Source organism: Takifugu flavidus, chromosome 1 (assembly GCF_003711565.1).
Source record: "Takifugu flavidus isolate HTHZ2018 chromosome 1, ASM371156v2, whole genome shotgun sequence".
NCBI classification, from domain to species: Eukaryota; Metazoa; Chordata; class Actinopteri; order Tetraodontiformes; family Tetraodontidae; genus Takifugu; species Takifugu flavidus.
The window spans coordinates 15657652-15681549 of NC_079520.1; the positions used below are offsets into that span (position 1 = coordinate 15657652).

Consider the following 23898-nt stretch of genomic DNA (forward strand, 5'->3'; position numbering starts at 1 on the left):
AGTTGGGACACTCACATGGACTTTAGACAAGAAATCATCAGTCAGGGTTCAAAGCAGCAGAAACTGTTCTCTTTTTTTGACAGTTTTTCATCTTCCTCCATAAACACTGGGCTTAAAAAGTGTGGCGACACACATGGAATTCAAAGCCTGACATACTGGATAAACATGAAGTTTATTTCTGCAGCAGAGCTGAAACAGAGTCAACTATAAAGGGCCGCCACAACACTCGAGTAGAACTTGATTCATGTCGGCAGAACCCAGGAGGAAGCGCTGTTGCAGCAGGGCTGCTGTCAAAGAAACAGGTCTTCAAAGTATTCGTCAAACTCCTCCTCCCTAGACAGGTACAACACAGAAAATCAGAGGAATATTAGCTGCTGTGATGCACAGTGTTAAAACAGGCTGTTAAATGCTTTGTATGTGTGCCCCCTGACTGCTGCTGAAATATATCTTTCATTTCAAACCAAAGAAGAGAAGGCAGCACCTAGTGCGATGCATCATACAGCGACTGTTGGAGAGACTCAGTACCAACTTGATTCTGCTTGTGTTCAATGCTTAATGACATTTTCATCCCCACCTCACGGGAACACGTCAGACACATAAATTAACACCGTGCAGAGTACATTTTTTCCAAATGAAAACAGCCTGAGTTTTAGTCGTGTGTGCTTGACTCAACGCTGCATCTTACTGCTGACCTTTCCGATGTTGCTGCCAGGGAAAGTAAAATGTCAGTAGGAGCGTGAGGGGAGGAAGGTTAAAGGTTGAGTGATTTTCCTGACAGTTCACAGCAGCTTGGTGGAGGCTGTCTAAGTGGTCTAAATGCAGCACTCTGGTGTATGGAGACCTGTAATGTTGGCAGGCGAAGTGCGAAAGCCTGTCCTCACTGTCTGGTCTTACAGCAGCTTATCAGCTACAGTTTAACATGCACGTTAGCAGTTAGCCCCACCTTGACTTTTCCTCCACAACGGGAGCGGGTCCTCGCCAGTGGTCGGCTTCTGACTGGCCTTCTGGCTCCTCGCCGGCTGGGGCTTCTACAGGAAGAGTTCAACAGAGAGGCAGATCATGCTTTGGAGAAAAGGAAAACTAGGAGGAGCGATGGACGATGCAGCTTTAGTGTCAGCAGCGTGTTTGGGTACATTCAAATGGAGAAAAGTAGCCCCTCATAACAGTGATGTCATCCATCTATCTGTCCAATCATCCATCCCTCCATCCATCTACACTCAGCAATCCCCTTTCTGCCACTCATGCCAAAAAGGGGCTGTGGGTGCTAGCATTGTAAGAAGTAACCATGTTGGAAGCAATATAGAGACAAAACCAACTGTTAACTATGGACAATGAGGACAAGATTAAACACAGGGAGAACCATGGATTTTCAGAGGATGAAGGTCTGAAGGCCGAGGGTCTCACATGATGATGGCTGAAATGTTTGCTCTTTACCCAGGGGAGGTAGGACTGTGAACACGAGGGTTATGAAACTTACCTTTGTCCGACTCTTGGGAGTCCTCTGAGCTGCTGGGGGAGGAGCGATCTGTGGAGGGTTAAACAACAGCCCATAAAAAATGAGTTAAAAAAAAGTGCTGTCTTTTCCTTTTATAATCTGATGAGATTATCCTTTAAATTCGAGCCCGGGTCAGAGGCCAGCCGCTGTACCTCGTTTGTGCTTCTTGGAGTGTGAAGACGAGCTCTTCCTCCTCTTTTTCTTCTTCTTATGTGACGGCTTTTCGTTCTCCTCACCTTGAGTCTTTGGCTTTGCTTTCACTTCCTTCCTCCTACAAATAAAGCAGATTTTTCTGAGCTGAACAAACCTCACATCACTACATGTTGACTACTCCGAGCCTCATATGAGCAAAGTGGAGCCATGTTGTGTGAGGCAATTTTGCTGGGCTCTACAAAGCCACGGGCTGTTTAAGGGATGAGACATGAGTTTTAGGTTCATGTTAGAATTTGGTTTAGGGTCATGGTTGTTTTGGGGGTTACTGGCCTTGGTTAAGGTTATTTTAAGGATAATGTATGGGTAGTGTGTAATGTCTGTGGAGGCTGAAATGAAGATATAAATGTGAAGATGTGTGTGTGTGTGTGTGTGTGTGTTTATATGACAGAGTGAGTGAGTGAGTGTGAGTGTGAGTATCTAACTAAATTCGGTACACTGAAGTGTCGAGTTTAAACATTGAAAGTTAAACTCACTTGTGGTGATAGTTAAGTTTGAAGGAGCACTCGGGACACAGTCCTAGCAGGAAAACAAATTCAAGGTTATATCAAACAAGTTATTCTAGTCAGCACAAATTTATATAGATACAAATTGGAATAAATGTACTTAGAGAAAGTTTGAAAACTCCAACTGGAACTAGATATACCAATGATCAGTACCAAGGACAAAACCCTGTGGAACTCCTGGTTCATCCTAACACCAGTAGATCCACTGAGATCAGCACATGTAAGGACGTCTATAGGAAATACTGAGCATTTACTGAGTTTCACCAGCGCGTTTCTCTTCTCGCCCTGCTCCACGTAGGCAAAATTCACCTCCCAGCTTTTTAGGCCCTCCTGGTTCTCACAGCGCTTGTTTCCGCACTGGAACTGACCTGGAAGTCCAAAAGGTTTAGATGGATTAGGCATCTTTCTGTGTGTCCACTTGACAATAAACACTAAACATTATTTTTATTGGTGCTTTTGTTGTATAATAGATCTACAATATTATGGAAACCAAAATGTAATACAGGACCAGCGTTAAACGTGGTTGCCTAGGGCGCCATCTGTTGGAGGGGCAGAATTGTTTCGCTTGTACAGCAATAAATTTATCAGTCTTAGCTTCATCCAGGAGAGGAAAGTGAAGGAAGGAGACCTAATAGATGTGTAGCCCTAACATTTGCTGCCACCCTACCAGTGCAAGGCCTCCACACTGAAGCTGATGAAAACATTTCTGAGATCCACCGCGTCACAAGAGTGGTTAAACGGACTTGTGCTTATACACACCAACTACAGATGTCTGTCATTTGATGGTACCACAGATACCTTTGCTGCAAGGAAAGCCAGCTAGTTAATGAAGAGTTACTTGAAAGTTTACTCACGTTACTGTTACTCATATATTAAAGTTGAAGTGTTGTGAGATGAATGTTGTCCTTATATTGTAAGTGGGCACCTAGGGCACCAAATTAGGTAGAGCCGGCCCGATGTAATGTATTGTGTTTAAGATCTCCAAACACATTAACAGTTGGGGATTCCCCTAACAATTTGACCCCACCCGCACACCCCAGCTGCTACACCTGATCCCCAGAGGAGCTTAAGGCTGCACTGATCCGGTGTTTAGGGTTCCTCCCAGGTGTCAGAGAGAAGTAGTGCGTCAGAGCATCGTGGTGTTTCCTCCCCTGACCTCACCTTGCCTTTGACAGATTCTCTTTAAACACAGCTTTGAGCCACTTGGATCATGAGGAAGACTTCCCTTTCAAGTGCTGGAGAGATCAGTTTGCAACGGAAGCTAGACCCAGAATGAGGCTGAGCTCAAAAGAATGACATTCATGCATATGTTAGGACTTAAAAAGTAGCATTGGCAGGACTGTTTTTAAGATGTAACACGGTCACTTCTTGTATTCTGATAACTGAAAGTTTACCATTACCAAAAAACACCAAGTAAAGATGATCCAAATCTCATTACTGTTCCATATATATATATATGCACACAAGCTGGTCATTTACAACTCAATTACCCTGCATATGTGGTTAACTATTCTACATGGCAATGAATCACCGACTGACGTTGTCTCAGTCAACGTGCACTTTTTCTTGATGCAACCTTTGTCTGAAATAAAAGAACTACAGAAGCTACCCTTCTCTACCGACCTATCCCAGTCACTGAGGATGACTGAGGATGAGGCCATTTGTCATCACTGTGCCAACGGGATGATGTGAGCTGTGAGTCACAGACAGACAGACAGACAGACGGACGGACGGACGGACAGGCGGACAGACGGACAGACAGACAGACAGACAGACAGACAGGCAGGCAGGCAGGCAGGCAGGCAGGCAGGCAGGCAGGCAGGCAGGCAGGCAGTTCAACTTCTACCTTTGAGAGCACTTTCATTAACATAATCCATCCCGAGCCCCTCACAACTACCAGACAGAATGTCCTCAAAAATGATGTCCTCACCTTTGCGCGCGCACACACACGCACACGGACGCCTGCACGCGCACACCCACACAAGTCAATCAATTCTGTGTAAAGGTGTTAAATCAGTAAAGATGTGTAAATTAAATCCAGCATGTGAGGCTTGTGAAATAAGGTCAATAACTGGCACCTCGCCTACCCATCAGTACAAATCTGTTGCTAGGCATTTTCATTATCTTTTTTTTTTTTTTTTTTTAAAAAGGGGCCCAACACCTTCCACTTTAATCAGAGGGAAGCTATTAGAAATGGTGGTGTACTGCGAAGTGGCTGGACATGAGCTGCTCTCTGGTAAATGTGTGGGTATCCTCAGCTCTCACGTGAGCTGCCCATGATCTGTGAGAAGAGCTGGCACTGGGATGAAGGGGGTAAGCCTGTTACCAGGAGAAACTCCTGTCTTTCTACGTCAATAGCGACTAATTCCTCCAACCCGCAGTCCAATCTCAGGACCGATCCAGCGCAGCACAGATGGGTGTATGATTAACATGTGCAGGATACGTCAGAGGGTAGTCAGGGTGACATTTACACCTTAATTCACTCCTGAACTGCCACTTAAACTCCACAAGTACACTAAAGGTGGACGGATCGAGGAACATTTTAACATTGTCGTTGATGTTGACTTAGATCAGATCTGTTTGTGGCTCTTTAGAAGATAAATGATAGATTTTCAAACAGTTATCCAGACAACAAATGCATGCAAGTTACCGTCTAAACAGTCTCCGTGTTGCTGTACAGCTCTGTTAAACCATTAATTCCACATTTTATCTTATTCTATCACATTCTCATTCTCATTGGTTTGGATCTTGGATCAGGAACCTGAGGGTCACCTATTTTATTCCCCAACATAGTTGGTAGGAGCGTGCACTAGTAGCAGCCCTTGAGCAAGGCACCGGCCGTAAAAGGCATCATTAACAGCATTTGAAGTGGTTTTTTTTTTATTTATCTGTTTACAGTGTGCACATAGCTGCAGAAGCATGAGCGTTAACAAATCTGCATGGTCTGTTACGCGGCATTGAAAATAAAAGTTCGTGTTCATTCTGATTTCATGACGTGACCTGATGTGCACAGACAGAAGGCAAATCTCTCTGGAACAACACACCCAGCTACCGTAAGAGAGCTAACTCTCACTTTTGTACATCTGTGCAACACCCTGGGCCTACAAATACTCTGATACTGGTGTCACTTGGAATGCGGAAGGCAAACGTTTTTTAAAAAAAGTCTTCGCCTCTGAGTGAGAACGCGGCATCACTTCGCAAAAGAGATTAGTATTGATTTCTGTGGAAAGGATATTGTGCGGTGCTCTAAATAGTGCTTAAGTATTTCCTGGGGAATCATTAAGGTAAACACATCAGTGACAGTTGAAGTGAAGTGTCTCTGACCTGATTTAATCCAGCGTCCAGTAGAGTATTCCTAAAGGGCTTGAACTGTCACACTAGGATTAAACACTCTTAATCTGGAACAATATATTGGTTTACTCATCTTTTTCTGACACATTGAGGGTGCGTGGCAGTGTTTGCTGCAACTTTTGGAAGCATTGACCTGCTTCATTAACATGGTAATGCTGTGAAACTATGCCTGGCTCCTGATTCAGTTGTGGACAGATCTGACGAGTTGAACTGATACCGAGCAATTAAAACCCATTTGAACTGGCAAATTCAGCTATTATGACGTGCAGGGATAACAGGTTTTGCTTTGTGTGCAAAAGAAAAAGGGCGAGCCGACCGTTAATGCAAACGAGGCCCATTAATCGTCCCCCAACATTGTGAGTAAACACAGAAACAACTGGAAAACTGGGTTGACAGTAAAATAGCTGATGGTAAAGACATTCCGACAAGGCCATTAATCGACATGGTTGGAATGAGGCGTATCTGTTTAACAGTCTTTAATAATGGAGTGTCTGTCAGGAGAATCCCAGCACGCATGAGTGAATGCAGTGTCAGTTATATTCATCTGTGTCGCCACCTGCTGGACAGTGTTCTCGAGTGAGTGTTAGTATTACATAAATACACAAATACTCTCATTGGCATTAAAAATACAGCTATATTGGTTTTGTCAATAGGATGCAAGAACATACAAAAATAACATGGCTTTTACAACATTCTAAGCAGCTAAAGTAAAGATGACTGCACAAGCTTTCATATATTTGTTCATCCAGATCAGGGGTCGACAACCCGCGGCTCTGGGAACGCACACGGCTCTTTAGCGCCGCCCTAGTGGCGTGACAATCATTCTTAAAGTTTTCCAATGCAGTATAAATGTGAATAATAAATATTTAATTTCAAGATCTCATTATAATGAAGTTAAACTTAAAGCAGAGTGGCCATGTGGTGCGTCATTCTCTCCAGAATGCGCTGCGGGGAAAATAAACATTTCATCATGAATGCTCATTATGTATTTGTAGCCTAATTATCATTTGGAAAGTAGGCTAATACAGCTAATACAGACACTTACAGCATGTGTTGCCTTTATTATAAGCCCTATATAAGGCTTTTAATTTTTTTGCGGCTCCAGACAGATTTGTTTCTTGTTTTTTTGGTCCAATATGGCTCTTACAACATTTTGGGTTGCCGACCCCTGACCCAGATCAATTCACAGATATAAATGATTAAACCATAAGGAATTTGGACATTGTTGTAAAAAAAATTCATTGGCAAAGAAACACAGTGTAAGTCTAAAAGTCAATATGAGGATAATTTAGTGGAGCGCGGTACCTTTGCCAGAGACGACTTCATTCTCAGTCCGCCATCGGAATCCAAACTGTTGGACACATATTTGAAATGTGACAATCAGGTCAGAAATATCGCATTTATTAGCTTCCAATAACTATGGCACACTAACAGTAGCATTCACGCCCAGTGAATCACTCAGGATTGGCTCAAATTTGAATAGCTTCGATCAGAGAAATCTGTGTCTGACTTTGAACCCGTTGCTTGAGTCCAGCCATTATTTTCCAAAAATAAAAATTAAAAAGCACCTAAAAGTTAAAGATCTCCCTTCCTGTTGGGCCTGGCTGCTTGGATTACTTCAAATGTTATCTGAGGTGCGTGTATTCAGTGTCTCCATTTGACAGGTAGAATAACACATCAACTGATGATGCATTTATTGATGGCACAGGCTTTTAGACCCCCCGTCCCCCACCCACACACATTCTCTCCATCTGTGACTTCATCTGCAAGTCACTGGGTCTCAATTACTCGTCACGTCTGATCGAAACCGACCGACCTTGTCAGGAGTGATGCAACCCCCCCTCCCTGTTGGCACGTGTTAACCACGTCAGAGGGATGAGCACCATAACTACTGATCTCCGCTGTCGCGCTGCCTCAAACAATTAGGAGGCGGTTTTGGTGTTTGGGACTGACGAGCACCTTCTCTGTTAGTCAGACCTCCTGACACCTTGATAGATAGTCACAACCAGCCAAATGGGCTCAGCTCTGATGGCTGGCACATTAGCTTCCTGGGGGACGGGTCAACTTCTACTTCCTATAAACCATCACAGCTACTAATGGAGTCTTTTTGAAGTTCAGGCACACTGATTTAGCTTTCAATTTTTGCGGGGATATAGAGACGCAGCTTCTAAATACCATAGAACAACATATCTTTTGAAACGATATATTGATCATTTCACCACTGCTTCATAACAACAGTTTAAAAAGCCCATTGGTTCCATTTTTGCCGTTTCACTGTTACAGTTAACGTCTTTAGATGTTCTATTTCCCACCTTGTTTTCCTTGAATCTGCTGAGGTCAGCTATGCAGTACTCCTTAAAAAGCTTGTCGTAGTACTTTTTGGCGAGCTCTTTTTCCCTACAACAGGATAAATCCAAAAAGGAATAAAGGTGGAATCATCTGCAACAACTGTAGACAAATACTCTCAGTAAGGATTAAAGACAGGATGAGAAGCCTCTAGTTGACTCTAAATGGTTACCATGTCATGTCTTCCTCATCCTCGTCCTTCCAGAGGAATCGGTGGTTTTCGCGCAGCACATCATGATCCGTTCTGTCTTTGGCTCTGACAGGAGGAGCAGCATGAGTGGGTTTAATGAGTGAAACAACACACACGTGTTGTTACTGCAAACACAATCAGATAGGATTGTGTGAGACCGTATGCTTACGTGGCGCGTTTGAAGTCAGCCATGTTTCCTCCATAATATAGGATGTAGTCAGCGACAAACTTCTTATGCCGCTCAAACTGATGGCATCTGCTTAAGGTAAGTATCTCTATGACTGTGAACTTCAAAACCATCTGAAACTTTCAGAATCTCAACAAAAAACAAAAAAACAGCAGGATACAGCATTTAAAGATATCAGGTGGGCTCTTCTGTTCCTCGCTTCCTCTCTAAAAACAATAAACACAACATTACATGAGTATACACACACTCCACAGGACAAACAGTTAAGATATGTAACTTAGAAATGACAAAATCATAGAAAACAACCCTTTCCAGTGTCTGACTGTGGCAATATATGAAATAAGCACCTAAACATTGGAATTTTACATCTGACATGACATACTTTGGTCTCACTAAATTCCCTACTTGTATAAAAGGTGAACCAAAAATGAGACCAATGACATCTCAGAAAATCATAATTCCAAGTAATCTTGATTTTGGGATCATAAATTGCTACTATAACTGGAGATACACAGTCCAATGTGTAATGTAGTGCAGTGATGTATTAATGGGTTTTTATTCCCGCTCTCTATGTAGTCATTTTAATTTGTGGGGGGGGGGGGATACTTATTCTCTTTAGGAATAGAAAAGCATTTTATAATGAGTGTAATGTACTTCACCTGTCCAGTTCACTGCAGTGTAAACTCCGATGGGCCACCTTTGAGTGGCGATCCTTCTGGAAAGGTTTCTGTAAAATTTCCTCCTCATGTTTCCTCACAAAGACACGAATAGTCAGAAAGTTAATGTCATAACACAGGAGCCAGTCTACAGTCAGTTCAATTGTAACAGTTCTTGTTTCGGTGTTAAGTTTTTCTCCATATAATAAAAGAGAAGTTACTGAGACTCTAGAACTTTAATTGTACCTTTTCAGTGTTATTTCGGAAGACTCTCCTTCATTATCATCACTGAAATCAGAGTCGTATCCGCCGCCACCTGCGTGCACCTGAGGACACAGAAATCTACAATTTTACTCAAATGCACCATCTTCTATGACAACATGAAATGCTTTAAATTTTGTAGTAGATATGTGTTTATTATATCAGACTACTGGTGGGAAAAACTGCGTCATAATCGACCTACAGCGTTGATGACGTCTTAACGCAAAAAATAAAATAAAAAAATAAACAAATATATATATACATAAACCTAGTTTTTATATTTAAAGCCACAGGGAGGAGCAGCCATAGAGTGTGTCTTTTATATTTGGGCTATGAAAAGGGGAGTTTAAAACAAGGCAGGTAAAAGAAATTTAGCTCTACTACTGTCTCCATGTAAAGATTTGCAAAGAAATGGGCTACTTCCTTCGTACAATTTGTAATTAACGTATATCCAAATGCTCTTCGGCACACGAGTGCTTTTAAAAACGACTTTCGTTACCTTCACTAGACTATCCATGTCGTTGTACACCACTCTCAGCAAAATATTTTCAAAACGACAAGTCGTCTCTACTTGATGACGCAGGCACTACATCGCAGGATGATGACGTTTACTTTAGGGTCATGAATTATTCAGAGATCTGCGCAGAAAAGCTGAAAATAGGCCATTGTCTTTGTATCTTTTGTCATAAATATTAAGTACCAACAGAGCCGTGATTCTAATTTTGTTTTGGGTATATCAACCTTTTAGACCTTTGTGAGGCCAAGAAACTGATGTTAGGTTTCAATTTATGAGCTAATTGTCCTTTCACTATGTTCATCCGTTATGGTTTCATGCTTGCAATTATTAATTTTAAAAAAAATATTGTTTTCAATATGCGACATTAGTCATCGTGACAGACATGATGACTTCTTTCATTTTGGACTGTGTTAGATTAGACATCAGAGGCGCGTTTGATCTTCATCCAGATAGGAAATAAGCGTCGTTTAATGTTTCTTTATCTTTCATGTGTTCGGATTTTATGGTGGTAGGGGTGAAAGTTCGGCTCCGTCTTGGAACAACCGTGCATGCGTTTCCTGACTTTTCCAAGCGTCACCACAAAAAGACTAGATGAAAAGAAAGAAGTGAGAGGAGGATAAATTGTTCTTTTGTTGGTGAAAGAAAAAATGGCCTGTAAATTTGAGAGTGAGACGTGTTCACCCACCATGTCTTTATCTTTTGGTGGTGACGTAGGCTAAGTAAAGATATTCACTTTAACCATATGGCCCTTGGGCTTTTAAACTCATCTTTCACAGTTAATGTCATTATGGTAGTAGCAGGGAAGAAAGGACCCAGAGTGACTGAGGCAGGTGCATCTGAGGCTCATGAATAGCTGCATCCTATTATGCGCCTCTAAAGTGCACATAAATAATGGCTGGGACTGCTGATAAAGTAAATGCGCACCTTGGGGCCTCTCCCCCTCTCTTCTATCTGTCTGTGTTTCTTTCAATCTCTTTATTTCCCACACAAATCCGTTTTCTTCCTTTAACTCATTCAATCCTTTCCAAGAACTTATTTTGAAATTCAACCGCACATCTAGACTAATCTGCAGCAGTGCGGTTTGTTTTCCAGGCTGAGGTAAATCATTTGCATGACAAAAAAATCCCTCGGTCTTCTTATGTCTCGCCTGTCCCGCATGTGGAATCGTGCGCCTTGCAGAACCAATCCGGAGGAGCGGTGCCAGACGCAAAGAGCAGATACGCGAGTCTACATCAGAGCATAGCGACACAAGCTGCGATCATCGAAAGAAACAAGGTAGCGAAGTATTTTTATACCACTAAGAAACCTTTATATTAACCAATATTGCAGTAGATTGATTTTGCGAGAGGTTGCATGCGCACGAGTGACGACCGTGACAGAAGGAATGGGACTGTCGGACAGAGGATGGAGAGGGCGGACGCTCCCGTTCCTGGTCATCGCTGTGAGCGTGATATCAGCGGATGGACTGAGAGTGAGGCAACCCAGATGCCCTTTTGGATGCACCTGCACCAAAGATAACGCTTTGTGTGAGAATGTTAGATCTGTGCCTCACACTTTCCCCCCTGATGTCGTTTCACTGTAAGTTTCCTGCAGCCTGGAAGAATGAACTTTTGTGTGATGATGCTCAGAGGTGTCTTTAATTCGTCCTCTATTTAATCCTTTAGCTCATTTGTTAAGACTGGATTCAGTGGAATTACTGGAGGAAGCTTTGTTCACACACCTGTCCTGCAGCTCCTGTGAGTCTATCTATCTATCTATCTATCTATCTATCTATCTATCTATCTATCTATCTATCTATCTCTATCTATCTATCTATCTATCTATCTATCTATCTATCTATCTATCTATCTATCTATCTAAACAATGAGGGGGGTGGGGGGGGTATGGAGGCTAATATGCAAATTCGAAGGTGCAGCCTTCCCAATGATGCTGCCAGGATTATGCAATAGACCACATGGTTACCAGCGGGGGCTGGGGGAGAGGAGCTAACTGTGCTTGCTGGAGGAGGGGGCAGAATTTTTATCCTCTTGCAAAAAAAGCGAGAGATTATGATGATCAAACAGGGAAGTAAAGTATAATTAGAGTTCTAAAACATCCAGAGATGATAACTGTTTGGGATTATCCTTGTGACGGAATCATACATAAAGCAATTTTCCTGTATAAAGTGTGTAAAAGAACATATTATGGGCTGCTGTTGCTGGTTTAAAGGGTGATTCATTTACATGTAGGTGGAGGTATCCATTTTTTCTTCATTTTATGAAAACATGTAGGAGGAGAGCCCCAATTCCTGGTTTATTCTTGTCTCTTAAAGTGGGCAGATATGGTGAAAGACTGTGGTCTGCTGTGTTTGGGACTAAACTCACAATAATTTAACATTTATGATGAGTTATAACTATATTACAATTATTTTTTCCACAGACTGTTCACTGGGAATTCTTTTGATTTCATTGATGAAGATGCATTCATGGGTTTACCACATCTTGAATATCTGTACGTATTTATCCATTTTCAGCCCAAAGAGTGAGACACACACACACACACACACACACACACACACACACACACACACACACACACACACGAATTCCAGAATTTGTGTTGACAGCTTGTAACAGTTGAGTTGCCACTGCCAGTACCTACAAAGCTGGACAGACTGTCAGTATCTGAACACCAGAGATAAAATCAGGGCCAGCTGCATCACTGAACAGATCAAAGCAAGTATTCAGATACCTGAGTGAATGGGCAAGAGGAATACCAAATTGAGTTGGTTTGTTTCTTCCTTTTCCAGATTTATTGAAAATAACAAAATTGCATCCATATCCCCAAATGCGTTCCGGGGCCTGAAGGGGCTGCTACACCTGTGAGTATGATCTGTGATCTTCCGTCCTCTGTGGGAGAGCTAAGTGATATTGAAACATCCCCATTTAATCTATACATCAGTTTTCCTCCTTAGCGTCTTTCCAAAGGTGAGCAGAGGCACTGCTGTCAGTGCTGATGTCCAAGATGACTGACTGAAGTGTCAGTAACCTCATGTCTCAAGGGCATGGATATTAAAAATAATAACCTGAATGGGAGGCAGCTTGCTTACTGTGGGCTGGTACTAATAGAATTAAGAAACATTTTACATAAACGTGTTTGCACATTCTCAACTTACTTTGCCTGCTAAAAGTTAAGTAGTGGCAGGTCAAAGCTAAAAATAAATGTACTGTAACCTTACACAGAGTCACTGTGAGGTCCCAAACACATTTTGCCATTTGTGCAGCCCTGTACACAAACACACTTTCTTAATGCACGTGTTGTTAAACATGTGGCAATAATGGAAGGAGGTTTTAAAAGATGGAAAAATAAGCTAAGTAATTTTAAAGGATCATATTGATGTAAAACATACCCCTGAGAGTGCCTGAAGCCAGAAAAGACCCTGCAACTAATTTTTGCCTTGATCATAATGGTGAGAGAATTGTTTATCAGATGCAGAAAATACGACGATCCACAAGACAAGATGATAAATTCTCTTTTCCTTTAGCAAAGACGAAAGGAAGGTGTTTGGGGCTTCCTGGATAGCACTGCAGTCATTGCAGTCCTGTTTGGGAGGGAGGGCAGCACACTTCAGCACCTTTGACTGTCTTATCCCTGCATTTCACTTAGCCTGGACAAAGGGGGGAGAGGGAATAGAGTCCCATTGCAACTGGCACAATCATTCTCTTCATCTTCACAAAAGTCACCTGATCTCTCTGCTGCTGCATGCCCTTGCAGAAAAATAGAAATTTTGGCAGAGTTCAAAGCTTATGGCTTGAGATTCATGCTTATTTTGCCAGAGGACATTTGGCTTGTGACATAGAGGAGGCTGTCATCCAAGGAAGTGAGAACTCACAGTGAGTTTCCAGAGACTTCCATGTTAAAGCTAATATTAAAATAATGTTAATGCTAATGTTAGATTTAAAACACATATATTGGCATGCAGCCATATCTCCCAGCATGGGGGAGGTTATTACAGCATTACAGAGAATAAATACATTTTTTAGATGGCACAGGCAGAGATGCCCACTCTACAGCTCCAGTCCCGTCTCAGGGGAAAGTGTGCTCTCTTGCTCTCTTGCTGGCTCTCTTCCTCCCTCCAAAAAACTCACTCTCAGATAAATAATGCAGCTTTCATGAGTTCATGCCACAATTTTATTTCAGTTTCATCTTTTTTCTGGTTTGAAGTTCAGCGCTTTGCTTGCAAATCTAATGTCTGCAGGGCACTGTCCTGGTTGGCTGGATTTCACAGCACGCAGAGCTATCTTTGCTCATCCCGATCCACAGTCTCAGAGTGGATGTCAGCTAAAAAGTAGAAAACTGTGATTCAGCCCTGCAGCCAGCATCGAGGGAGTGAAATATTCCTAACAAATGGATGTCTGTGCCCCATGTATCCCCTTTCTCTCCTACTGATGTAACATTTTTGTATTTGTTTTTTTGCAATATCTGTTTTCAGGGCGTTACTACATGAGATTGCCTATGATGTGATGACTGTGTGTACTAGTCTCCTTTTTATTCATTAGGAGTCTGGCTTACAACAACTTGGAAACGCTGCCCAGAGATGTTTTCAGTGGCATGGAGGCTTTGACTAAAGTGTGAGTTAACATCTAACCGTATCATTTAATTATCGTCACTTACGCTGGTGGATTCCATTGTTTTACTGGAGTTTCTTGTTGGACCATTCACTCTCTTTTGAGTTTTACATCAATACCCTGCAGGCCAAGGTTTGGGCCTGATTGGGGTTCCTTTACCTTGATGAGGCATATAACATGCTCTAGTCCATAGTGACCATACTGCCTATGTGTGATTACATTGATGACATCTATAAAATGGCCTCCAAGTGTGCCCTTAACAGACTGGATGCTCTCCACCAATCAGCTCTCCTTTTTGCCCCCGATGCCTTTTCTCACCCACTGTTGTGATCTGTATGAACCAACAAGTTTTTCCGCCTTCCCTGGCTTCATCACTGGCGTCTACCTGTCTATGAGACTCTACTAGGGAAAACAATATCAATATCTCTCCAACCTCTTGCACCCTCCCCATAATAACTATCACGTGAGAGCCACTGACATCATTACTGTAGTCTATTCCAAATGTCTGTATTGGTTCTGGGCAAAATTCCTTTCCTTTTGTTGCAGCAAGTAACAGCCTGTTGTGTTGACTTCCCTACTGGTCTCTTTATATACTAGTGTTTTTTGTGTTGCTTTTGACTTCATTGTTGTTTCCTTACTGGATGTGTGGCTGTCTCTTGGATTCAGGTGTACCTTTTGCTAAGAACCTGTTCCTGGTAAAATACAGGTGAAATAACAACAAAACAAAGACAAAGGTGCAGAATAATCTCCTTTTGACATTATTTTCTAACTGTAAATAATGACAAAATGATATTATTGTAAGGTTGTGCTGTAGAAAAGAGGGCTTCTGAAGGTAGACCCTTGACGTAATGGCAAAATGTCAGGAGAGTAAATAAATGATGGAGATGAGGCTCTGCTGCAGGAGATGAAGTGATGTAAAGTGATTGGACACTAAGCACAAACCAAACAGACATAATGCATCATTTGTGGGTATTTTATCATGAAGATTATCAGTGAACACCCATGTCTCATCCACCCATGAATGTAGAGATCTTCGTGGCAACAACCTGATTTGCGATTGCAAGCTTAAATGGCTGGTGGAGTGGATGCACCACACCAACGCCACGTTGGATGAGATCTACTGCAGTGGTCCGCCCAGCTACCAGGGAAAGAGGCTCAACGACCTGCTGCCTCACTCTTTTGACTGCATCACATCAGGTCTGGTGTTTCAGCCACGGTGTGATATTATCCATCTCAAGGTTCATGTTTTGCACTGAACTGGCGTCACCTTGTTGTTTTTTAGAGTTTGCCTCCTATCAGTCCCTGAAGTTTGAGTCAATCTCAGTGGAGGCCTTCACCTTTGGTATGGACCAGTATGTTGTGTTTGCCCAGCCATTCGCTGGGACGTGCAACTTCCTGGAATGGGATCATGTTGAGATGACCTTTAGAACTTATGACACCATTGAAAGTGAGTTCAAATGAGCGGAGTGGATGTGCTGTTTAAAAGATGGCAGTAGTAAATCTCTTTCCCACAATGATGGCCCCTGAATATTCACAGAACATGGCACAACGCGCTCTCTCCTCTGTTTTTTCGCCAGGCACATCCACTGTTGTCTGCAAGCCCATGGTGATCGACAACCACCTCTTCGTCATTGTAGCCCAATTATTTGGGGGTTCGCACATTTATAAACGTGACGTTTCTGCCAACAAGTTCATCAAGATCCAGGACATCGACATTCTAAAGATTCGCAAACCTAACGACATTGAGACGTTCATGATCGAAGGAGAGTCTTACTTTGTGATCGCTGACAGCTCTAAGGTCAGTGACCTTTGCCTGCTTATTACATGAAAAGGCTCGAGACACATTGCTCATTGTATGGTGTACGACACGCTGCCATTTCCTATTGCAAGGCTGAGGTTTTAGGGACCCGCGTGTTGCCAGCTTGCTCTGTCACATCCTTACAGCCATCGTTTTTAGGGCAACTGTGCCGGGATTTTAAATGTGGGGCACAAAAGAGAAGTTTCCTAAAACAACACATTGATTCACAAATTACTCTTTATCACACCGTGCGTAATTATTATCCTCCTACTCAATTTTACATGATTGGAAAAACAAACGAATACAGGTTTGTAACTTGTGAAAGTGCTCAGCATGGGCAAAGAGGGTCATTAAAGTGTTATAGACCAAATCTGCCCAAACGTGCAACAGAGCTCTACTATCGCTATCGCTAATCTCACCTGAAGCTGAATAAACCCTAAACCTGTTTTCCCGGATCCTTCTTGACATTTTGTTCACATTTCCCACGCAGGCCGGCTCCACCACTGTCTACAAATGGAATGGCAATGGCTTCTACTCCCACCAGTCACTCCACCACTGGTACCGGGACACGGACGTTGAATATTTGGTGATCTCCAATAAAGCCCACCTGATTTTGTCCAGCAGCTCTCAGAGGCCCGTCATCTACCAGTGGAACAGAAGCCAGAAACAGTTTGAACGCAGGACAGACATACCGGACATGGAGGACGTCTTCTCTGTCAAACACTTTCATGTGAAAGGTGAGAGCTGCAGCAGTGGAGCAACATTAGGATTGATTAAATGATCACTATGCTGCACAAAAATCACTCCTCAGCTGGAATCTTGTACTGTACTGGATGACCATCAACCTTTCCTGTCTGTCTAGGTGAGCTCTTCATTTGCTTGACGAGATTCATTGGAGACTCCAAGGTAATGCGCTGGGATGGCGCCATGTTCAAAGAGCTGCAGACTTTCCCCTCCCGCGGCTCTATGGTCTTTCAGCCCGTCTCCATTGGCAAATGGCAGTATGCCATCCTGGGCAGCGATTATTCGCTGACACAGGTCTACCAGTGGGATGCCAAGAAGGGCCAGTTTGTCCCCTCTCAGGAGCTGAACATTCAGGCACCTCGTTCATTTTCTGTGCTTTTTGTCGACAGCCGGGTGTTCCTGCTCGCCTCCAGTTTCAAGGGGAAAACCCAGATATATGAGCACCTCATCATTGATTTGAGCAATTCAACCTTCTGAGATGATTTTTATTTGACGTTTCTGAATTAGAACCCACCAGCAATTTCAGCCTAAAAAGGAATTCCAAAGATTAGTGTCTATTATTTAGTCTTTGGATTGCGTTTGACTTTGTCTCAGTGCATATGGTGACAAATTTCAGTCATTTTAACAAGTTCAGGGGCCTGTTGCAGCTGCTTTGAATTAATTCATCCATGCTTAATAAAATCAGTCCCATTTTTGGGAATACATTTATTCTTTACCTATTGGAAAAACACAATTCTGTTCAAAAAGCGAAACGACTATCTTTTACAACAGGCAAAAATGTGACTATACATCATAATTAGTATGTGGAGGAATATGTACTGAAATGAAAAGGGACAAGAGACAAGAGGCCTGAGTTTGTGACCCTCACATCTTCATGTAAACGGGCTGAAGGGGAGCACACACTGCATTACTCAGCATGGAATACATACATCCATTAATGTTAAAGAATTATTTTTAATGAGTGATGAATACTGATGTGGCATTTGAGTCTTAACACTGTAAACAAGTGGAAATATGAAAAACAAAAAACCAACAACACACAGGCATTGGTTAAACAAGACTGTGTGCATGATCCATACATTCATAGTATTGATTCCTGATGAATGACTCGCTAGAAGCATCCCACTGTGTCACCTCGCCCTCCCTCTTTCACTGCACTTTTGCCCCTTTTCTCCCTCAGTGACAAAAACCATTGTTGTCTTTACTCCGCAGCTAAAAAGCTGAGCGCTGTCGGCCACCTAGCACCTGTGCATTCACAAGGTCCTCTTATTGTGACAGGCAACAACGTCACTGGCAACAACTTGCCAAATATGTTTACATAAAAAAAAAAAAAAAAAAAAAAAGGGAAAAAAAAACTGTGTAAATCTGTCTCTCTGACATTGATTTGTATGTTTACCTAGATGGCTCATTGTTTTGTATTTTAGATCTACAATTTTACTAGCTAATTTAAAAAAAAGAAGAAAAAAAGACCACCACATTAAATGTTGTTAAACCTGGAAAAGGTGTGTTAAGACTTAATCAGTGTAATTTAGTTAGAATTTTACCCTTTTCTTCTTCATGTTGTTATGTGCCATTTTCCGTGTTGCGTTTAAAATAAAAATAATCATAAAAAAATCAAATAATGTGAGTTGATAAACTTTAATTCCAATTACTGGCTTTTTAAAGTATATCAACTGTGTTGTATGTTTCGCTTTAATTACCCATGGATTTGAATTCATGTTAAAGTTATCTACAGCAACCCTGATCTTAAATCCCAGACACGAATCCCTTCCGCAGGGTTTAATTCAAAAATGGGTTGAATTCACGTTAAACGGCCTTAAACAACAACCATCAGTATCCGACACATCGAGCTCATTTCCGCCCACGTGTGGCTGAGGTGCGCGCTGCAGGCCAGCTTGGGTATCCTGCCACCAAGGTTAGTCATTAACCTTCTCAGGGCACCAAAGAAGGCGCACAGTCGACCTGCGCTGTACGAGGCATGCGGTCCCTTCGACGGCGCAATATACCATGGGCGACCGTAGCAACAGAACAGAGGACAGCGCTGTCACCGTGGAGGACGACATTACCGTAGTGTTACATAAAGTTGCCCGGAACGGCTCAGACAGCGGCGACGACCATGACGAGCCCGAGCAGGGCGAGCGGAGCGCCGAGAGGATCCACTTGCAGCGGCGGGAGCCGCGCGACCACGACGCCGGTGATGCTGGGAGGACGAGTGGGGAGGCAGGAGGCAACCATTCCCCGGAAGACAACCGGAGGAAAAGACTCTGCCCCCGGGCGTTGTGCGTCAGGGGCGAGCCCGCATCCCCACCTGAAGGTAGAGGAGCCACGAAACCCAAAAGTTAGTTCGAGTTGAGCGTCTCCTTCCTGAAGTGACTGCAGCGTTAGTGGCGCCGAGACGCCGATCCGGAACCGCGGCGGAGCCGGTGTACGGACCAGCGGACGTCATGTAGCGCTCGGTCACGGCGTTGACATCACGTGTAGGTTATTAACCTATAAGCTGCTTATATAGGGTTAGAGTTAGAAAGAAACCACCTTTAAAAGCCAAATTTAGCATCAACCGGAGCCTTTGGTTTCCTTCCATGACTGGAATTGACTTAAACTAAAAAGAAATCCGTGTTACGTCACAGTGATAACAGGAAGGTCCCGTTTCTGTGTCGCCTGTTTATGACATCGAGCACCACAGGAGATAGTGGCCTGCATTATAAAAAAAGAAATCCATATCTAAAAAGCTTGTGTGCTGTGATAGGGGGGCACAGGTTTCACATCAGCTGTAATTTAGGTGATAAAAGCGCTGTAAAGCTGCTCAACACTTGCATCACCCTCGGAGGATGAATGACTGTGCACTTTCGCAGCAGAGACCTTCTGTTGGCAGAAATATGTTTGCGTGCACCATTGTCTTTGTTTAAAGGTTAAACACACCAATTAACCCCTCGGGTCATATCTACTTATTACCATCTGTGTTTTATGCAAATGGAGGAAGAAAGAAAATCTCAGCCAGGCAGTAGAAACGTCCTCAGGCAACAGAAACTCGACTGGAATAAGGAATTTGGACTTATGCGTGCATCGGGATGCGGTCTTGAAAACAAATGCTCATGCTCAAAGCTCAGTGAATCTAGGTCAAATTGTGGCTTTCATTTGAAATCCTCAGCGAGCGCGGGTGATGTTAATTTTGTCTGTAGCCATCACACCCATGTGTTCTAGACTGTGCACATCGATCCAGTTCCGTTCACGTTCACTTTGGTTCCAGAGGAGAATTGTCCCTTTCTCCGATAAATAGGATGGAAAAATCCCCCAGGCTGTGGGCAAATACAAAGGAAGACCCCTGAGAGCTTCGCTTTCAGCGGGATATCCACAAACATATCAGATTATTGTTTGAAGTGCTGCGTTGGCAAACATCTCTCTGCCGATTTCTTGCTAATCGTTTGCTTGTGGTGCTCCGATCCCTTTTTCCCACCTGGCTCACGTGGAGTTCAATAACACAACGTGAGCTCCATTCTCCCCTTCTCCAGTTACCGTGCCAACAGAAGCATGAACAATAGCAGTCTCTCGCCCTCCCCTGACCTTGATGCCCTCTCCATTTGTTCTCCTCAGGTGCACAGAAACCAAAAAGATGTCCGGGCCTTGGTTTGTTCTACGCGTTCTTGTCCTCAGTTTTCTTCACAGTCATCGCCCTCTTGGTGAAAACCATCCAGGGAGTGCACGCCATCGAGATCAGCGCTATACGCTGCTTCTTCCAGATGCTCTTTGTGGTGCCGCTTCTCATCTATAAAAAGTGAGTCACATAAACATCGGACCGTGGCCCCAACTGTCACACAAACGTTCTACGCTGTAATTACACCGTAATTACGGGTACAGAGACAGTCTATAATTCGAGGGATCTCAGGGATTCTGCATTTCTGCCTCATTGATCTGGGTCTTTTCACGGCTCCCGAAGGGACAGTTCACATGAAAAAGGACCTTTATTTAGCCATTTATTGTGGAAAGCGTGATGTTTTGAATGATACCTGGAAAATCTCTAGAACAATAGCCTGGTCCTGAAATCATCATCCAACGCAGTCTGGTGCACGAGGGAGGAAGCAAGTGTCAAACAGCACAGACTGAGGTAGCCGACATGGCAGCACAGCCGTGCGCACGTGTGATCGGAGTATGCAACGTGACTGATCCAGAGTCCTTAGTAATAAACGACTCTCCTCGCTTCCCTTCTCAACCCGACCCACGTATCTGTGAATCTGTCCCGTCCACCTCACCTCCGCCATCCCTCAATTCTTCCCTTCTCTCCACCTCAGTCTATAATTCTGATCATCCGTCTGTTGCGTCATCTGCTCGTTCATTCATCCGTCGTCCTCGTGTCTCCGTCGATCCAGGACGGGTTTCCTCGGCCCCAGAGACAAACGGAAATACCTGGTGCTCCGGGGTTTCATCGGCTCCAACGCCATGATCCTGCTCTACTACGCCGTTCAGCAGATGCCGCTGGCAGATGCTACCGTCATCATGTTCAGGTGGGGTTAGCCTGGATCATAACCACGCTCAGTCTGTGATATAGCTGACATTAAACCTCTCTCCCTCTCTGCTACGGACCACTTGGTTCCTGTCATTTCCTGGCTCCTCAGTAATCCGGTGTTTACCTCCCTGCTGGCCTGGATCTTCCTAAAAGAGAGATGCACAATCCTGGACTGCGTCTTCACTGTCTTCACTCTCACCGGCGTCATCCTCATCGCCCGGCCTCCATTCATCTTTGGCGAGCATCTGCTCGGCATCGAGGGCAACTACAGCAACCACATCAAGGGGACCATTGCTGCCTTTGCAGGTAATGAGAGTTTCTCATATTCAAATAGCGGCTCACGTGACCGAGTATTTAGAAACGTACAAGTCGTCGCCTTTACCTTTGCGCGGCCGTCTGATCTATTTCCAGGAGCCATTGCGGCCGCTTTTACCCTCGTTGTCCTCCGTAAGATCGGGAAGAGTGCCCATTACTACCTCTCTGTGTGGTACTACGCCGTCATCGGCTTCATCGAGTGCATCATCACCGTATCCGTCCTCGGGGAATGGAAACTCCCGTCGTGTGGCCGCGATCGCTGGATACTGGTTTTAATTGCGGTGCTGGGCATTGCCGGCCAGACCTTCCTCACCAAGGCCCTGCAGATAGAGAAGGCTGGGCCCGTGGCGCTGATGCGGACCGTGGATGTGGTTCTGGCCTTCATCTTCCAGTTCATCTTCTTCAGCCGCGCACCGACCTGGTGGAGCCTGGGGGGGGCGCTGTGCATAGTGGCCAGCACCAGTGGGATAGCACTTCGGAAGTGGTACAACCACTCTCACAAGACCTGAGAAGGACAGAGAACACAGAAAACATCGGTATTGTCATTTATTCTATTTTTCTCACTACCAGATGTTACTGATTTACTCTGTGTTTACGTGTTATTCACACACAGACCTCCAGCTTTCAGCTCAGCATGTAATCAATACTGACGAGTCGATGAGTCAGTTTGAGTTTTGGATTTCTGAGTCAGACTGTTTTTATTTCTATAGATGAAATGACATGTTGAAAAACTGCCTTAAACCCAGACAGGTGTCTCGTCCGCTGTGAGATCTCAGGCTGGTTGGACCTGCACGGTGATACAATCCAGTCAGCGTTTACTTTAGCCTCACCCAAAGCAAAAGCTAAAGAGGCGCACTCTCTTCACTGGGACCAGTTTCTTTCCCATGCGACAGTTGCCATAGTAACCTAAAAGGAAGAGTCTAAAATCTACTGTATTGCATTTATAGTTTAGTTTAAAGTTTTTAAAGACGTGGCTAAATAGATATCTGGTTGAAATCACAGTCTTGCTGTCGGGTTCTCTCAGGAATCTCTTTGAATATGCACATTTTAGCTCCTTTATTCCCCCTTGTTCTCTGATATATTCTAGGGAACATTTGAAAAGAAATCTTTAATTTACACTCTCCTGAAGTGCCTTAAAGAAGGAATCGGGATGCTATTTATAGTGGGGCTGCTCAGCACTTCCTTCTGTTGTACACGAAGGAGACCACAAACTGCTAATGCAGAATAAAAGTCAGTGGTATTTACCGGTAATATTGATGAAATCAAGTGATAACAGCCAGTCATGTAACCAACCAGGAGTTGTGTGCCTGCTTGCATTTGCACTGTGTAAAACAAGAATCCAGTGTTCCTTGAAGAAAGTAGTGGAACGAAAGCAGTCCGTACTTAACGCAGTCCTGTTAGGACCTAAAGATCTGCCTCGAAACCAAGGTGATCTCTGTTATGCATTAATTGGCCTTATGTTTGTTTCTAACCAATCTCTTTAATATGGTTAGCATTGTAGCCAAGAGTCACGTTGTTCAATCTGCTGGAAGCACTTTGCATCTGTTCATTTATGGCACGGTTACAGAGCTAAAAGAAGACGTGCATTCTATGATAATCGATATACTAATTATATCCATGCAATTTGCTGTGGTTTGGAATTCATCTCAACTATGCAAAGAAAAAAAAAAGAGTTCAAATAAAATATACTCTGGTTGGGATTGAACATTTTATTATATTAATCAAAGATATTTGTAATAAAACATTTTTGGGGGGTTTTAAAGCCCAAGACGTGGTGGTAGCATTAATAGGCGCTCACTGTATGTGCCCATGGAAACTATAATCAAGCTTTTTATTGAAAACTCAGGCAGCGTGAGGGACGTTACTGCATTCTCAAAGCACCGTGACACTTTACTGTCCTCAGTGCAGCACGCCATGGTGACCTTTTCATGTCCGTGTTTGATTTGCTCTGCTCTGCTTTCTGCCTCTCTGACAGTCAACTCTTGTTAAATGTAAAGTTCCCAAAAAACAGTTACTTTTACTGGTTTCTAAGCCATGCTTTCATAGTAAATACTTTACTCTTTCTGTAATGTATTACATCCAAACTTTCTATCAGACACATTGTTTTTATTAAACTGTCAATTAACTTCTCAGTCTGTTTGCGTCTTCTTCTGAAGAAAGCTTTTCCCCTTGAACAGCTCTTTTTGGTATTATCCATACATGCATTATAGTCAC

General features: G+C 43.4%; 3 protein-coding genes across 4 annotated transcripts; 2 read left to right on the forward strand and 1 right to left on the reverse strand.

Annotated features, from left to right (window-relative positions):
- Positions 1-153: 153 nt before the first annotated feature.
- On the reverse strand, positions 154-9803 carry fra10ac1 (FRA10A associated CGG repeat 1). Its single transcript, XM_057028847.1, has 14 exons — positions 9702-9803; positions 9188-9267; positions 8945-9037; positions 8446-8491; positions 8268-8344; positions 8081-8164; positions 7875-7959; positions 6868-6913; positions 2466-2579; positions 2182-2224; positions 1648-1766; positions 1478-1525; positions 944-1028; positions 154-333 (listed from the first exon to the last, which is right to left on the reverse strand). The coding sequence occupies exons 1-14, from the start codon at positions 9717-9719 to the stop codon at positions 291-293; spliced, it is 981 nt and encodes a 326-aa protein (XP_056884827.1). The 5' UTR covers positions 9720-9803; the 3' UTR covers positions 154-290.
- Positions 9804-10667: 864 nt separating this feature from the next.
- On the forward strand, positions 10668-18490 carry lgi1b (leucine-rich, glioma inactivated 1b). Its single transcript, XM_057028841.1, has 11 exons — positions 10668-10817; positions 10899-11297; positions 11384-11455; positions 12138-12209; positions 12508-12579; positions 14258-14329; positions 15354-15523; positions 15609-15773; positions 15904-16124; positions 16615-16861; positions 16987-18490. The coding sequence occupies exons 2-11, from the start codon at positions 11104-11106 to the stop codon at positions 17343-17345; spliced, it is 1644 nt and encodes a 547-aa protein (XP_056884821.1). The 5' UTR covers positions 10668-10817; positions 10899-11103; the 3' UTR covers positions 17346-18490.
- A 252-nt stretch (positions 18491-18742) lies between these two features.
- Positions 18743-23816, forward strand: slc35g1 (solute carrier family 35 member G1). Of its 2 annotated transcripts, none has more exons than XM_057028843.1 (5): positions 18743-19206; positions 20460-20640; positions 21233-21367; positions 21479-21675; positions 21781-23816. In XM_057028843.1, the coding sequence occupies exons 1-5, from the start codon at positions 18876-18878 to the stop codon at positions 22191-22193; spliced, it is 1257 nt and encodes a 418-aa protein (XP_056884823.1). In that variant the 5' UTR covers positions 18743-18875; the 3' UTR covers positions 22194-23816. The 2 variants fall into 2 exon arrangements, with proteins under 2 accessions (XP_056884823.1, XP_056884825.1); XM_057028845.1 differs by having other exon boundaries at positions 18744-19182.
- The last annotated feature ends 82 nt before the right edge of the window (positions 23817-23898 follow it).